General features: G+C 36.7%; 2 protein-coding genes and 1 long non-coding RNA gene across 7 annotated transcripts; 2 read left to right on the forward strand and 1 right to left on the reverse strand.

Moving 5' to 3' along the window:
- Positions 1-4: 4 nt before the first annotated feature.
- Positions 5-4,836, forward strand: Alg12 (Alg12 alpha-1,6-mannosyltransferase). Its single transcript, XM_076789021.1, has 8 exons — positions 5-260; positions 700-832; positions 1,016-1,189; positions 1,268-1,421; positions 1,789-1,933; positions 2,069-2,295; positions 2,380-2,628; positions 2,714-4,836. Exons 1-8 carry the CDS (start codon positions 135-137, stop codon positions 4,425-4,427), a joined length of 2,922 nt encoding a protein of 973 aa, XP_076645136.1. The 5' UTR covers positions 5-134; the 3' UTR covers positions 4,428-4,836.
- Positions 4,837-6,629: 1,793 nt separating this feature from the next.
- Positions 6,630-14,175, forward strand: Ada2b (Transcriptional adapter 2B). Of its 5 annotated transcripts, none has more exons than XM_076789022.1 (10): positions 6,630-6,924; positions 7,016-7,113; positions 7,433-7,492; positions 7,574-7,715; positions 7,799-8,016; positions 8,683-8,912; positions 8,991-9,222; positions 9,717-9,766; positions 9,885-10,248; positions 10,630-14,175. In XM_076789022.1, the coding sequence occupies exons 1-10, from the start codon at positions 6,630-6,632 to the stop codon at positions 10,732-10,734; spliced, it is 1,794 nt and encodes a 597-aa protein (XP_076645137.1). In that variant the 3' UTR covers positions 10,735-14,175. The 5 variants fall into 5 exon arrangements, with proteins under 5 accessions (XP_076645137.1, XP_076645138.1, XP_076645139.1 ...); XM_076789023.1 differs by having other exon boundaries at positions 9,000-9,222; XM_076789024.1 differs by lacking the exon at positions 10,630-14,175 and having other exon boundaries at positions 9,677-9,766; positions 9,885-10,163.
- Positions 10,851-15,871, reverse strand: LOC143354747 (uncharacterized). Its single transcript, XR_013082369.1, has 2 exons — positions 14,948-15,871; positions 10,851-14,840 (listed from the first exon to the last, which is right to left on the reverse strand). It is a non-coding gene; the product is annotated as an uncharacterized LOC143354747 (long non-coding RNA).
- Positions 15,872-17,689: the final 1,818 nt, after the last annotated feature.

Below are 17,689 nucleotides of genomic sequence, written 5' to 3' on the forward strand. Positions count from 1 at the left end.
TCCAACACAGCAGACGACGTGGTATTCCCGGTGTAAGGAGTATTTAAAAAGTCGTCTCTGTTCGTCAGCTTGTTATCATTAAACGATGAAATAGTACAATGATTGCGAGCCAGATCTATGTATAGAAGGAAAACATGGATCATTTAATAATATTGGTTTCCATGATACATTTACTCTACTGTCCATTCACAAAAGTGGAGGAAAGTTTCAATCTGCAGGCTATGCACGACATCTTATACCATGGTTTTAACCTGACCGAGGTAATTATTATAGCATTTCTCGGCGAACTGCCGCGAAAACTCGAGATTTCATGAATTGAACTAACATAGATAGACAACGAGAACATATATAACATCTTTGACAAGTAGCTGACACACAATCGAACAGATATTACGCAAAAACTGAAATATTATATTTAGAAACAGACGCATGTATTTATAAACTCACGATCAGCTGATACAGTCTCGGTTCGCTTAATTATTTATTTAACACATTAATCCCGATTTTCGACGCAACCTTTGGAACGGAATCCTTGCACAGCATGCACTGAGAGATTTTTTAGAATTTTTTTTGTATAATTTATTTGACGCAGTAGTAGAACTAAACATGTCCAGTTATCGGCTTGCAATATTTGTGTATCCGTAAAAAGTATTACGGTTTTATATTAATCGTATGCTACATGTTCTTATTCTGTGATAGTATGATCACCACGAATTTCCTGGAGTTGTGCCACGATCGTTCTTAGGACCAATTATAATATCAGGCTTGGCAACGCCGCTAATAGCAACCATTAATTATTTGCAACTTAATAAATTCTTTGCTCAATATGTTGGTAAGTTGACTACCGAATGAATTGCACTTATATTACTCCCTCGGTCCCATATTATGGTACATATATTTTGGAATACTTTTTATTTCTGCTTGATCTGTTATTAATATGAATGAACCTGTGCAACAAAGTTTCTTGACTAGCAAATGGAGATAAGGAATTAATTTTTGTATTGTTATTTTCCAGTCAGAGCTATATTGGGTTTGTTGGTGATAAGTATGTTGAAGCTGTACAGAAATGCTTTGCAAAGTATCTTTGGTTTGCAGTTTACAAAATGGTTTGTTGCGATCACTGTGACGCAGTATCACTTTATGTATTATCTGAGCCGTCCCTTGCCAAATATTTTGGCAATGCCGCTAGGTAATTTATACATCTTATTTGATTTGAAGACTCTACACTTAAGAAACTAGTGGAATGTGCATTGTTAATTCATTTTAGTACTACTGGCTTTATATGGGTGGTTAAAACAAAGTCACATCATATTTATTTGGTCGTCTGCAGCAGCAATAATAATATTCAGAGCAGAACTAGCTATGCTACTGGGGTTATTCCTTTTATACGATATAGCCAACAAGAAACTGACCCTACCAAGGTATTTACACATTATATTGCGGACCATTGATTCCTAGTATGGCTGTAACATTGCGAACAGAAGTGATTAGAATCATCAAGGGACATTCTGCAAAACTGCACTGATTTGTAAGCTTCGTTTGCTTATAAAACTTATTAACACAAATGAAACCCTTCTCTCTCTTTCTCTTGAAAATAAATATATTGTATATATAACCAGATCTAATGTAAATCCCTCATTTAATACATTGCAATAAGTTTTGAGTTCACTGCTCGAACTAGAAAGGGAAAGTAATCAAGAATTAACTTTACTACGGGAAATGTTTCATCCATTAAAATTCGTTTGTCTTCCATGGAAATAATCGTTTCATAAAAGTAATAATTTTTAGACTACTTAAAATTGCGGTTCCAGCTGGTATATTTTTTCTAACACTAACGGTTACAATAGATTCCATATTTTGGAGATATATTTTATGGCCTGAGGGACAAGTCTTTTACTTCAATACTATCCTCAATAAGAGCAGTGATTGGGGTGTATCCTTTTTTAAAATATAATTAATTTGTTTTTCTGATGGTGTTCTTTTTAAGTGTACAATGCACACAGCACACAAGGGGTAAAAATCATGTGTACGATGAATCGAAAATATTGTTTCTGAACACAACCAACAGACATCACCATTTTTATGGTATTTTTATTCAGCACTCCCAAGAGGGCTGGCATTTTCATATTTTCTAATACCTCTGGGTATGCTTTGGGATGCTCGAGTTCGAACATTAACTGTTCCTGGTATTGTATTTGTTCTTCTATTCTCATTTCTACCACACAAAGAACTGAGGTTTATCATATATGTATTTCCACTGCTGAATGTTAGTGCAGCTGCCGTTTGCCACAGAATGTAAGTATTTTATTTGTTAATTCAGTTCTTTAAGTTCCTCTGAATTCCTTGTCTTGTTAAACTTGTAATTCTTTTCACAAATAGATGGGAAAACAGAACCAAAAGTCCATGGAATGGGTTCATGGCACTGGTCATTTCAGGCCACCTAGTTTTAAACGCTTTATTCTCCATATTTCTTCTATGCGTCGCTGGCTCTAACTATCCTGGTGGTTTAGCTATTGCTAAATTGCACAGGCTTGAAAAAGACTCCGTCGATCCAGTGCACGTGCACATCGACGTTCTTACTGCTCAGACAGGAGTTTCAAGATTTACGCAAAGAAATAATTCGTGGATGTAAGTTACGTACTTTATTTTATTATATTTTTCTATGAATTTTTCTAGTTGTAAGTGAACTAGTGTAAAATGATCTATCTTTCAGTTACTCGAAACAAGAGAATTTGACCATTGATAATCCCGAAATACTGCAATTTACACACCTTTTAATGGAAGCGAAGAGTAAATACTCTCCAAACATAAAGCCCTATCTTAAAACTCATGATATTCTGGATTCCGTAGAGGGTTTCTCTCATGTATCACTTAACTACAACATGCTACCACCCATAAAGATTAAAACCAGGCCTATTATATTTATTATGAAAAGAAAAGCCAATATAAAATATGATCCAAAGAAAGCGAAAGCGTATGTTCATGTGAAGCGGTTAGTCGAGAGTGATACAGAAGCACGTCCACAAATTGTGGATGTAATAAATAAGACTGCAAAGAACATGGAACCAATATTAGGCGAGATAATGGAATCTCTAGAGGAATTTGAGAAACCTTTAAATACTAGCAGTGAAATTGAGTTAGAAACAAAATCGCAGGAAATTAAAACTGCAGTAGATACAACTCAAGATAATTCTGATGAACATACTGAACCATTGAATGTGCCACAGAATGCTGTAAACTTATCCGAAGACAATTTAATATCTTCTGAAGCCCCGGTTCAAAAAGAAAAAGTACCGAACGTATCAAAAATAGAAAGAAGTCTTAGTATTGAAAATAACACTAGTGTACAAGATGCTATTATAAATGTTTCCACAACTGATGAGAAACGTTTAAATGCCAAGAATGAAGAAATTGAAAAAGAAGTAGTCACAGAGAAACCTAAGATTCAGCAAGAGGGTAGTACGTTAAAGGAAACTGTTAGAAAATTAATTCAGGAAAAAATGGAGGCAGTTAAGCTCAAAAAAGAGGTAGAGGAACAGAGGAGGCCGCCAGAAGTTGCAGAAAAAATTTCTGTAAAAAAAGTAGAGCCAGGAAAAATAGAGTCGCAACAGAAATTGAAAGTTACAGCGAAACAAGAATCAAAAGGAATGCCTACAACCATGCAAGAGAATAGTAAGAAGCATCGGGTAGTTAACGTTAAGGAAAGCATTAGGAATATAATAAATCAATTTAGGGAATTTGAAAAAGACTTTGGACACGAAGATTTGGATGACATGAAGGAAGAAACAGTGCTTTCTAAGCAATCTAAAGAGTCAAACACAAATCTATCCCAAGAATCTGTAAATGTTTTAGATAAGTCAAAAGAGGAAGATATTAAAACCATTAAAGATGCCAAAGAAAGTTTGAGGGACATAATAAATCAGTTCAAACAGATTAAGAGTGAATTCATTTCTGAGGAAGACAACGAGCTCGAAGAAATTGAAGCAACTTTCATGGACAGATCGATTTCCGAAACGTTGATGAAATTTAGTGAATCTTTAAAAAATTTAATACATCGAAGAAAACAACAGAAACAATTTGTTACCGGAAATATTAAGAAAGATGTGGCGATATCGCCGCGTCCGCCGAAAGTACCAGAAAAAGACGCTCAAGCGTTAACAGAATCTACAAAGAGTTTGAAAATTCAAAATGTTGAGAAATTAGAGACTGTCGATCAAAATGCTGATACAAAAGACAACTTAAGTACAGACACAAGTAAACCACTTCAAGAGAAATCTTTTACTATGTATACGAATGATAAAAACGTCCCTTTAAATGCTCAAATATTTGTTGATAACGTGTCGAATAATATAGGAAAGAACTATGCTTCCAAAGAAGAGGATGACGAGATGAAGCAAAAGAATATTGAAAATAACACGAATAATTAAATGTCAAAACTAAATGACTGTTTTTATGCTTTTTGATGGGGCAATTGTGTAGTTATAGCGACATGTAAATACGTTATTCTGTGATAACGAAACTATTCTATTTCGTAACTGATGCTCCTGCATTACCAACGCGGAAAAAACAAGATTACTCTCCTTGTTTTACTTACTTGAAATACCAATGAATGTTAAAACAAAATAGAAAAGCATTTGTCTAACGTATAGTACTGAAAAAGTGCCAGAAAGGACTCTATATTTATGCTGTTATGTAATATTAATTTGTAAACGACTATTTCACATATTCTAAAATGACCTTAATTGTTTTTTATATATTTAAATGTTGATATATTTAACTATATATTGTTTGATATAAAAGTAATGTTTATCAATGCATGTTTTAAAAGAAAAAATATCTATGCAACTTTAATATTTCCCCTGGACTGCTAAAAAATTTATTAAAATACTTAGTGATAGTTTTATCGTTTCCTATTTAATACTTTTGCATTTAAACTTTGCTTTTCCTGGTTTTCATATTTGCTTCCATACTTTATCGTTTGTCTTTGTAACGGAATCTCCTATATTGCTCGAGATAATTCCATCATTTCTACTTTCATTAAAAAAAAAAAAATATGCTTCATCACAAAGAGGAAGTGCATTAAATTCCATATTGGTATTTGCAGAACATTCAAGTGCCTTGAAATTTCTTCCAATGTTCTATGTACATACATATTATAAAACATATTCAAAGAATATATACGTGTAACATACTGTGTAATAATATTTTGCGATAAGATGTTTAAATATTAAAACCTGCATAGTGAATCTTATATTATTGCTAAAGCAGTAGATAATGAATTGTGCCAAATTTCAATTGGGAATTTTATTAAAATCTGTACAGTTTCCTGTAGTTCAAACTCTTTCTAGTTGTGATGTATCTTCTGTTGTAACACAAAATTGTCACATGTTGCTTTTTTCTAATTTTAGAATTAATTGCAATGTTTTGACTGTACCAAATACTGCTCCCGCTAATGTTGTCCAATATAAAACTTTGTCACGAAAACCACATTTTAAAAATACAGGGAGTCCATCTTCACACTGTTTACACAAATAAAAATTAATTAATTACAAGCTACATGACAATACTCGTTCAGTTGAATTCAATTATAGATCAGAGCCTTGTATACCCGAAACTTTGCTTGCTTCAACTTTATCTTTTCAAATGCTTTCTGCGATATGAAATTCGGACATCCTGTGTAAAATGTTTGTCGTAATAAAACAGTGTTCTGATAAAAGTGCCTCGATTGGTAAACCTATTAATTTTTTAAAAATATGTCATATATCTACAAGTATATTTAAGTACTAATTAAAACAATAAACATCCGCAAACGATATACGGACATATTTCCGACGAAAAACTAACTAACGTTTCTACATTTATACTTTACCAGGCATTATTTTTCACAGGTAACATCACAAACAGATACTTACAACCAACATGTTGCAATCGTGGTGTAATCTCGCCAAAAGTCTTCAATTTTCTCACAAATTAACAAATTAACAAATTTTAAATGGAGAAAATGAGCACTACGTTAACACAACTTCTTATTTGAATTGGCGCACTTCTGACATGCGTGTAACTGGTATATGTACCAGTTATTTATCGTTGTGATGTTGGCGATCCTGACACACAAAAAGCGCATGCGCAAGGTAATACACCAGAGAGGAAACTCATGTTGGAATCATTGATGTTGACGTCCCCAAATTCAGTGACCTTGATAGCCAACATACATACAACGTTGCCGCTTTCTTAAATTGATATTTCCATCCTTTTCTCTGTGCCATTAAATAAAGAAAGACAGAAAGAATGCATCTGAAAAATTTGCAACATTGGAAAACACGGCAATATTTGAAATTTCAAATAGCGACAAACAATTTTAACGAATATGCATAATTTCATGAATTGAATATTGTAAAGCTATTCTTCACTTTGATTGGTTGTTAGGCATACATAATTTTGCAAGCAGTCGAAATGACAAGGTCAATGAATCAGATTACAAGTAGGCAAGTTGATAACAGAGATCTCTGTTGATAACACCCCCACCGATATTTTTCAGTCACTATGACTTTTCTAGCGACTGTACGTTCATAGTTGTCCGAGAACGTTCACTTCTGCGCGCATGTGCACGGAAATTGGGATCACGAAAAATGCCGGAGTTTCGCATCTGTAAGAATGCATCGTGCGCATGCGCACTCGTTCCTCGACGCAACAGTCGTAAACAACATTTTTTCCAATTAGATTGCTCGCGAGTTTACACTTGCTTAGTAAATAGAGCGTCCTGGCAGACGCACCGCAATTTTTCCGCGTTTTCATATGACTTCGCGGAAAAATGGAGTCGATTTCGCACGCACGGTGTACGTGATACGCAGACTTATGGGTTTCTGGCATGCGGTGACGTCATCCGGATCATTCTGGAAGAACCCTGCAGGACAATAATGGCGGGTATGTATTTACGTCGATAAAGAGACTATAGATCTCGGCCGCGGCCTATATTCGTCAGACTAGTAATACAACGGCTGCCATTCCCTTTCAGATTTGTATGCAAAATACAACTGCACCTATTGTCAAGAGGACATCACGGGTCTGCGGGTTCGATGTGTAGAATGCCCAGATTTCGACCTCTGCTTGCAGGTGAGTCGAGTGAACGCCTGTTTCTCGGTCACGTGTTCGCGCGATCACCCCCCACCCTTCGTCCCTCGAACCTCTTCTTCCATTTTCCTCGTGTCTTCGTCTGTCCTACCGGTTTTGTTGGATTTTGCGTATTGAGATTCCTTTTTTGTTCCCCACTCTTGCGCTCTTTTCGTCTTTTTATTCGGAAGTTAGTCCGCAATTATGTGTTGTACCGTATTCGCAAAAGATGAATGAAACTGAGGTCGATCGGAGAGCACGTGCGCTCGAGCGTGCTCGATTGTATCGACACGGGACAAATAATGTTTTTAAACATTGACAGTGTTTTTCCGCCGGAGCTGAGATTGGTCCTCACAAAAATGATCATTCTTACCAATTTATGGTGAGTGCAAACACGGAACAGCATTACAAGTTTTATATTTTTTTCAATGTCAAGGTGTATGATCAGGATGATTGTTCACAGGACTCTGGTACCATTAGTATATTCAATGGTAGGGGGAACTGGACTGCTAGGGAACAACTTAGACTCCTGGATGCCATTGAACAATTCGGTTTCGGTAACTGGGAGGACATCAGCAAACACATTGAAACACGTACACCAGAAGGTACAGTGTTCGCCTGGTAATTTATGAAACAGAGAATAATTTTTGTTTGAATATAATGCACAATATTTACTTTTCTTTTGCAGAAGCAAAAGAAGAATATATTGCTAGGTACCTGGATGGTAACATCGGCAAACACACATGGCCACCAACAGAAAGCTACAAACCAAATCTCACGGATCAGACTAAGTCAGATCATGGACCTCTGTCGCCTGATCTCACATCTCGGTTACCACCGTTGGACATTACACCAGAGGAAGCTGCACAATTGGGTTACATGCCACAGAGGGACGATTTTGAAAGAGTTAGTTGACAAAGAATCCATACTAAACATTGTACTGTCCCTGCCTCACAAGAAGTCCCTCTAGACGGCACAGAGGCAAGAGGGGTCCTCGTTACCATCCCAATGGTTAGGCCTTGACTTTAGCCAATAATTCGGTTAGAACCAAAAATTTGTATGGAATGACCGAAACAGAAGGCTTACAGCCGCATTTCTGCCAGGGTACTTTTGTGAGGCATGCAGAGTACATAGTGTCTCGGCTGAATATCTGTTTTATTTATTGTTCCGTGAGAAAATTTCTCAATATATAGTCATTAGAGATCCTTACTTTACGTGTAATGAACGAATCCGGATCTTAATTAGTGTAATATTAAATACATGAATTACCCGTGTAATTTCACGAATATTCGTGTATTATAATATGCGGTGATGTAACGTTGAACAGTTGAGTATGAATTTATTGCTGTCTCGCTTTTGACACCAACAGTCAAAACGAGTCGAACGTGCCGAAAGGATTCGTGTACAAAAATACACAGAGAATAGAATGCGTAATTACGCGTGTCCCTTCAGTACACGTCCAAAATCGTAGAGTAATGTGTAATAGTTACACTATCTCGTGAAAAATGTTATTTCGCTGAGACACCCTATATTATCATAATTGTAGGCGCACTATAGTCTCAAATTTTTCAGGATTACAATCACGAAGCAGAGTCTCTTGTTTCTTCGTTATTCTTGAATCCAGCTGAAGATGACGACTTGGACATAGCTCTGAAGCTAGCACAAGTCGACATGTACACTAACAATTTAAGAGAAAGAGCAAGACGAAAAAGAGTTGTTCGCGATTATCAGCTCGTCTCGGCTTTCTTCGCTTCGTCTAGGAAAGATAAGACGCTGAAGAAGAAGCAGTCTAAGGAAGAAAAGTACGGCATAGTCTCTACATTGAAAATGGCCAGCAGCAATCTTCGTATCATTCTATTCTGATCTTGCTACATTTACAGAGAATTCAGAGACAGAATGCGAGCGTTCGCTCAGTTCTACACGGCGCAGGAATACGAGCAATTTTTGACCAATCTCGAGAGAGAAAGAGAGCTGCGTTTGCGTCTTTCAGAGTTGTATCGTTATCGCGAGAGCGGGATCACGAGGCACGAAGAATGTGCTCATTTCGAGCAGATGATGGCGCAAACTCAGGGTCAAAACGATGCTGCGGATCACTGGAACGAAAAAAAATCTGTAAGTATTCATTTCCTCTTGTCCACTAACATTTGTTACATCGTGACAGCAGTTGGAATTATTTTCGAAAGGTATACCTTGTTTCTCATGGCACTCTGTACCGGGTCTATCTGCTCGAATAAAAATCAAAAATCATTACATGCGCAGTCGTAAAAGCTAGTGGAGCTCCCGAAACTTGCAACATTTTTAATACATTCTAAATGTTGTGTTTTAATAGTAGAGCAGCTGATAAATTTGTTGTTGAGTCTTCAGGTGCGAGTAATCGTTTTATTTTAGTTAATATTGACGGTATTAAGTATCAAATGTAACAAGCGTGGAATAACTTGATAGAAGAAATGTTAGAAAAAATGAAGGAAGATCCTCGAGTGCAAAAGACAGAGCTTTAATTACACTTTACGCGCTAGCTTTTGCTTCCCTTTGAACTAATTCCATTGTTTGTGGTGCGTGTTGCCAGGCATTTGTGAACAGATTGTATCAGTTTGCATTTCACTTAGGGCAGCAGTGGGCCGTCCACACCAATACACCGCCACATCTCAAAAAAAAGGTACAAAGGCATTCTGAATCTATGTTTCCGTACAATCCCGAGATGTCTGTAGTGAAACGAAACAACCGCCTGGCTGGTGGCTCGTAAAAGTGTTATGTTCTCTGTTCTGTTTTTCCAGAGAAGAAGAAAAAAGTTACTCTTCCATCGACCGAAAGTACATTGCAAAAGACTTACCCAGCAGCAGCTCCTCGCTCAGTCAAACCAATCTCAATCGGACGACGACTCCAGCCAATCAGTGGGCGGAGCCGGATAACTATCTGAATTCTTCCAGCCAGCATTCTACCAGCTCCAGTTCTGCTACAGAGAAAACCTACACCGCGACAACTTCCGGAAAATCGTGTTCAGCAATAGGTGATTTAGAAGAGCGAGATATTGAAATGGAAGCTGCCGCGCATTTGTTAACGAAACAAGAAAAATCTTTGTGTCTACAACTTGATCTGAAGCCAACGCAGTATTTAACGCAAAAAACGTTGTTGTTGCAAGTAAGTTACATTGTTTCGTTGTGTACAGGATGATTTAAAAGCATCGGCTACACGGGAACTAAGCCTTACAGCATGTCAAGGTATTATCAGTATTCAACTATTAGGTCGAGTCATAAAGAATTTCAATTTCATTATATGGTTTTTAGCTAATTAGATATTTGCCATTTGTCAGGTAGTCTGCGAAATTATGTATTATTCGATTCGTTGGCTGAAAAAGAAGTTTGACCTTTGAATTTCAAGGTCGAGATTATTTTTTATGGCTATTTCGTTTCGAGATTATAGAGCGTAGAATTTGTTTCGATTGTACAGTTGGTTTTAAATCACCCTGTATTTTTATAATATATCGTAGGTCACCTTTATGTGGTATCTATATGATTGCAGGAGTATCTAAATGGTAATAGGAGATCTGGCGTTGTTCCTCAATCGGAACCAGAGAGTAAGATTTTACATTATCTGGTTGCGAATGGCTGGATTGCGGCCAATTAACCATATGTAAAAAAGATTAATGACCATTTCAAGTCTAAGTCACCCTCTATTTTCCGAACTAAGTCCTAGGTATAATTGAAATTCGAGTCTGATTTAATTATCGTATATAGGGCAGATAGAGAAAGAAAGTGTATATACATATACATACGTATAATTTAATGTATAAAACCGATTGGTTCTTTACTTATATAATTTTTCAATGGTCTTGTATGGACGAAATTCGAACGATCGGATAAATTGTTACAGCTAAACGATGTTTTTGAACAACCATCGGACCTTTCTCGTTTTAATCGTATTCGTTATTTCAGTACTTGAAATAACGAAATACCACGAAGATTGTAAAATTATAGTCCACTCGGGACGTAACAATTTGTCCAACTACATTCTTTCATCACTTTTGAACAGAAATTAAGATATCGAATATTCATCGCGAAACGATTTCGGGAACATGCGCGCGTTTCATTGGAACGTGCGACGTTGTCGTTAGGTTTCGTTCGATCTTTTAGCCGGAAACTAGACTTGATTTAACACTGTATAAGAAAATCTCTTACACTGCCTTTATAGAGCCATTGAACGTATTGCTCAATTAATTCTTCCACTGTAACGTTTTCTTGTACAGGCTACTAGCTGCACATACTTCTTTGTATCTGTTTTCATTGTGATTTGTTACCATACTTGACAATAAGGAAGTGCAGAATGGTCACTTCAGTCGACGCTTAACCCTTTGATTAGGGCACTTGAATTCTGACTCGCAAATTTCGATAATTCTTTTCTAAAATCAGCGGAACCTAATAATTACCAATTTACATCAGAAGGTGAAGAGTCACACGAAGTCTTTGAAGAGCTGGGTCAAGATGTACCCGAACGACGCCGAGGGGGTTAAATCATCGCTTATCTTTAACGTGGTGTTCAGAGATTCAAACCAAGATATTATTTCAAGATAGATAGATGTTCAAGCGGAGTTTCGATAAACAAACAAACTTCCGATTCGTTAGAAATGGGTATAGAATTTTGAAGATTGGCCTAACTGGTATTAACGAACGAAACGATAACGAAAATCCTCGAATCTAATCCACTCCCGATTATTAATTCAACGATCAAAGCATTTTGCTGTGTCAAGTATCTTTAAACAATATATGGTGTTCCTTATTGATAAGGAATGGTACAAAGAACAGGTCGCGGGGACACTTGTTATCACCATGATATATAAATATATATATATAAATTATATATAATATTAGGTAATTTATTTGTTGCCTGTGTAATATTTGTACATACAAAAAAAAAAGAAAACGGAATGAAGAAAACTAGTACCTTCCTAGTGATACTACTTCTAAAGCACAAATTATGGTGGTAATGTAAAAAAAAAAGAACAGTGTTGAAAACGAGAAGCATGTAGTGTGATATACTGGTGGTGTTCTGAGTCAAACGGATAACTGCGGAAAAAGACATGCGAATTTATGACACAGATCATTGTTTTAACGAAGCAATTATTTGTCCGTCGTTTACGATGCGTTAGCGATTACCACAGCTTCTAACCGAAGAAAAACGAGGAGAAAACAAAACGAAAGAAATGTAGGATTTATTATAAATTGTAGGGTTAAAAATGATCAGTATTCGCTGAAGTGTTCGTCACTTTTACTTTTCGCGATCTGCCTCTTACAAAAGATTCGCACACTCACACACACACAAACACGCGTCGGCACCCGTCGAACATTCCAGATTCGAACACACTCATATGTAATTACATTCGCATGCCTATCATCGAATACTCTCGAATCGCACGCACAAGTTCATACAACATACGATTTCTATCGAATTCACACGTTACCTCTCACGCTTTTCGCGATCGATCGGTATCACGGATGTTTCCGTGAAACAACAACAACAAACAAAAGATAATTGTGTCGTTTGCGAAAAGATTGTATTGTACGCTTCTACGACTTCTATTGTAAGAAAGCACTTTCAGCTTTGATTTCGTTTAAATTGGTCGCCGAGTTTGATCTATCCTCCATTTCTCTCGTACGCTTAACGAACTTAACCAAAATGGGAAAGAAAACCAAGGAAAAAGAAAAAGATCGACCGTTTGCTTTTAACGTAATCTCATATCTTTCTCTCTCAGAATTCTCTTTGCTCTTGCGAACGCTTCGAGCGACGAAACATCGTCGTTCAGCTTGCATCATCGTGTGGATGTAAAAAAAAAAACATGAAAACGATAAAAACAGTTATATCTATGTAAATATTTGAGGAAAAAAGAAAGAAGGCTACGGTTTCGTAGTTGTACAACCCTAATGTATAAAAAAAGAAAAGAAAAGAGTCAAAAATATCTTCCGTTGGAGAGAAAAAAATACTTATTCTAGCGTATTGCTTGAAGATACACCGTTGAGTGATGAGATATAGGGGAAATAGCTGCTCATATTTTTTACGGAGAGTAGAAGACTATCCCCTCTTATTCGGTGCAATGCTAGTTGCGTGCGAACAGCGAAAACGTTCGGGAACGAACAGTGAATGATATTTTGGTAGGCGCGCGTTAATACGCGGCTCTTCGTTAACATACAATTAATTTCATTGCGTTCCCGCTGCCTATAGCGGCCGGTGGTCGATCGATGCGAGTTTGGTTTTCGATCTCGCGAATTTCATTTTACACCCGGTTCGTCGCTTCACGATATTCGCTGTACTATTTCTAATGCACTTTTGTTGTCTGCGTATCGTGATAAAAATGCGAAAAGTTTTTAGCTCATTTTTTTTTTTTTCTTTTATTTTATCCCGGAGAAACTTGCACGGATCGACTCACCTGTGTTTCGACTGTAATATTTATACGGGATGGTCCACTAAGAATAGACTGTTTCATCGTACGCGTACAGGATGTCTTGGAATTTAGATTTGTGAAAGGTTAATGACTCTCGATAAAATCGATTTCAAAAAATTTGGAATATTTAATTGTATGCAAGAAACAAAATTTGAAATAAATTTTCAAGGTTGTTGGATTACAGGACACCCTGTATAGGACGATGTTATTCTGAACCGAGTGGCCGTCACGACCTTCTCGAATTATTTAAATAACTTATTGAGTTCAGGAGACAAGCCGATTCAAATTCGTAGCAAATTATAAATGAACAAACATTGCGTTTAACGTTTCATACATAGATCGTAGAAAATCATTCGCATTATAATTTTTTTGTTCTTTACGAAAGCGGCGAGTTTCAGTTGGCAAAGAAAGAGGAAAGAAAAACGCGTAGTCGTCGGAACTTGGTATACTTGGAAATTGGTTTAATGTTAATCCGAAGATAATCTATGTAACACGACGAATCGATTACTCCTCATTGTTCTTGGAATGATACAAAACTATTTCGATGACAAGAAAAGGCTTTCAACGTTATACACGATTTAAACAGTCGTTGATGTATAAAATAAACTGTACAATAGGTATTTTCCCTTAAAGACGAGTGTTCGTATTTATTTCGTTGTTCGTACCTTCAAGTTTCCAGAAATTCGTGGAAATGATCAAATGCGTCTGAATAACTCAAGACGAAGAGAATAGAGTCGGTGAAACACAATATGATTTACAAACGGAGACGGAAGTATTATGTTCTACTGACTTCGATACTTCCGTTGATCCAGAATACCCACGCAATAGTGATCTCCGATCCCTTAAAAAATCTCTAACTATAGCATTACTAGCTCTTATACAATATTTAATATTTCCTTGCTCGACATTTCTTTTCTTCATGCATAATTTCGCAAGCACATTACGTGTACAAGTATTTCACAAGTATTTGAATCGTATTTTAATCACATTCCAATTTGCGTAGATCACTTTATCAAACCCCGAAAGAGAAGTAACTATTAACTTCTGCGTTAACATTCTCCTTTTACTTATATGTTAAACATTCTTGGTTGCCATAAACGCAGGAAGAACCACAGTTCATTTGTTGCCGAGACGTAGGAAACGTCTCGCGGATTTTTCCGCGAGAAACAATTATTGTTCGCGGATACTTTCATTTCAGATATCATCCTTCCCTTCACCCAATTTCAAAATTACTTTTCCTGTCTAAATGTTCATGCCACCGTGAAATTAGTTCATTATTCCTTCTCGCAATTGCCCCCTAATCACCGGTCCCGGCGCGATCAATAATTAACGCAACGATTAATGTAATTAATGTAATAGAGTCTTTAACCGATTCCCCGCGTCGTAATTGCCAGCACCACATACCGTTTCCATTAAATCAATGTATGCGTATAAGCCATAAAAGCGAACTGTTCCGTCCAGCTTTTTCCCCCCGCGGGGCATTCTTTATCAATAAATTCATCGCGTCGTGTCTTCCCGTCAATTATTACTTGTTCCGATAAAATCTACTGTTTTGTTTCCCTCGGTCCCGAGCCTTGCCATAATCATCTGCGACGCATGGTCATCGGATCCTCTAATCTGCGAGGCGTAACCTCGACGCGTGTATCCCATTACGATTAAAACGTTACATTAAAAGGCTTTAACGTAACCGGCCTGTTCGCGTCGATAACACTAATTCTATTTGTCTTCGCGATTTTATCGAGAACTCTCGATCTGGGACGAAAACATGTAATTCTTCAGAAAAAAGATCTCATTGTTTCAGTAAATAAAAAGGTATTGTTAATTCTTTCTATCTGTAGGTTATTGTCATACGCTTATTGACAAAGCTTCGTCTGAAAATTTTTTTCATGGATTCTAAATGAAAACTTTAAGGAACAAGATAAAATGGCAATATCTGTTTGGAAGTGTTTTTTAAATCTATTCTATGCTATATTACAATATGTACGTCTGAAGCAGAGCATGACTTGATCGATATTCACGCGTCGTCGTGAGTCAGTACTGAGTCATTTATTATTGTATATTTTTTAGTGACAGACACGTAAAGCGTTTTACAATTCGCTATGACTATGTTTTTCTATGTTCAGCAATTTTCATGTGAATGTAAAACGTAATATATTCTCAATTAACGATCGGACAATCGGAATGGTATTTCTTGTTGTTTTCATTAGAAGTCAAGTTGAAATCGATGAACGTTAAAAATGAAAAAAATTGTAGCAAATTGCTAACATTGCGAACAAGTTAGTCTATAAGGTTGGAAGACTTTACAACACTAAATATAGTGTAGAAATATCAAATCACACGTGTTCAAAGAACGCACTAATTCTCGATAACAAATCGCACAGTTTAATTAAAAGGGTTTTAACATCTAGGATCGTTTATTAAATTTTTCAGAATGAATTTTGAACCGTAGTTTTATTCTTTATCTTGTCCATTGATCGTCCGATTGTGCGGTGATTCAGCGGCCATGTGCCTTTCGCAAATACAAATCTTCGCCACGTCTGTAATCAATTTTCAAGGCGCGACGCGTTGGCCTCGAAGGAATAATCAGAACAGTTTAGACGCAAAATTACCTGCGTATACGGCGTGCGCGATCGCGACAGTGCGGCATGATCGAGAGCAATGCGTCATGCGGCGGATCGACGGCGTTTCTTCGATCAGAGGCTCCTCATGACGTCTCCGAGATTTTTCCTTTATTGCAACTAAGACGCGGCGTCCTTCGTTGTGTATTCGAGAGTCTGCAACGTGTACTTTTCCCGTCGCCTTTTTCAATCTTCTTTCTAGAATCACAATTCTGTAAATACGCCACTTTGATTGCTACACACGCGCATTGAAATCTCCCGTCCCTGTCGCGGATAATTGTTTTGCTGGAATATCTTTGCGATTGACGAGAGGACCTCCGGTATCTTCTGCGGATCTTCGACTCCGGGAGATCTACGATTTTTTTGTTAACCCTTTGCACTCGGCGCTATTTTCAATCTAAAACTAAATTTTTCTTCCGTCTTACAATATTTTCATTTTATTCGTTCGAAACTGATCCGATTTCTACGTATAGTATTTGAATGTTTAGTAATCTATTGAATACAAATATTGCAATGTAACAAATATCTTGTAATATTTTTTGTAATTTCTTTGAAATAATGCCACAAGAATTTCTGGTGGTGCTTCGCAGTCACCACTCGAGTGCAAAGGGTTAATATCTATTTAATATTTTGCCGGCCGACAGGCAACTCAGATAACCAGGACTAAGTGCTGAGAATTTATTAATCAATTTTATCTTAGAGGAATCGAAATTATAATTGTAAAGCGATGAATCATTTAGAGCTAGTTTAGCATGTTCACCGCCGTGACTAAAAGAAGCAGTAACTTGTCCCTATGTGTTGTTCTTTACCATTTTTTTTTTCGCTTTTCAGGGGAAAAACACTGATTCTACTTTTTTTTTTATATATTTGCTACTGTAATGAATTTTAAAAATTCGATTAAAATGAAAACGTTTACCTTCCATATGTGTCAGGAATCAATGAAATATTTTTTAACGATACGTTCAATGAAAAACTTAATTTTTTAGTTTTAATCGGAATATTTTCATGGACTTTGCAACAGCATGCAATTATGTATTTCATACAAACGCGTGAATAGGAATAGCATCATTACAGATTTCCAAGTGTTGTTCCAGGTATCCTTATTTTATTGTTGACAACGTTCGCAATTATGTCTCCGCGAAGATGCAAATAATTGCACAAAAATTGCATTGAAAGGATAATTTTGATCGCAGTTTTTATGGTCTTGTTATTTTCTTACTGTCAAAGCGTTCATTTTCAATGGCATTTATTTCGTTCCATCGATTCATTCGAGACAAGAATTCGATGAACGATGATGATTGAAAAATGTGTAAATTATTTTTTTTTTGGAAGTGTAGACAGTTTGGTTATGTAAGGACGTGTAAGGTCCGCTAATTTCAAAACTTGAATAGCCCATTAATGTCAGGGATCAGTGCATTTTAATATCTCTTGAGACGACTGGAGTACGATATTGACATAAGTTATTCGATTCCTCCTCTGTCTTTGTGCTCCGAACAAGTTTTTGCGCGCATCGACGAAAATTTGCTTC

The sequence above is a fragment of the Halictus rubicundus genome, chromosome 6 (assembly GCF_050948215.1).
Source record: "Halictus rubicundus isolate RS-2024b chromosome 6, iyHalRubi1_principal, whole genome shotgun sequence".
Taxonomy (NCBI): domain Eukaryota; kingdom Metazoa; phylum Arthropoda; class Insecta; order Hymenoptera; family Halictidae; genus Halictus; species Halictus rubicundus.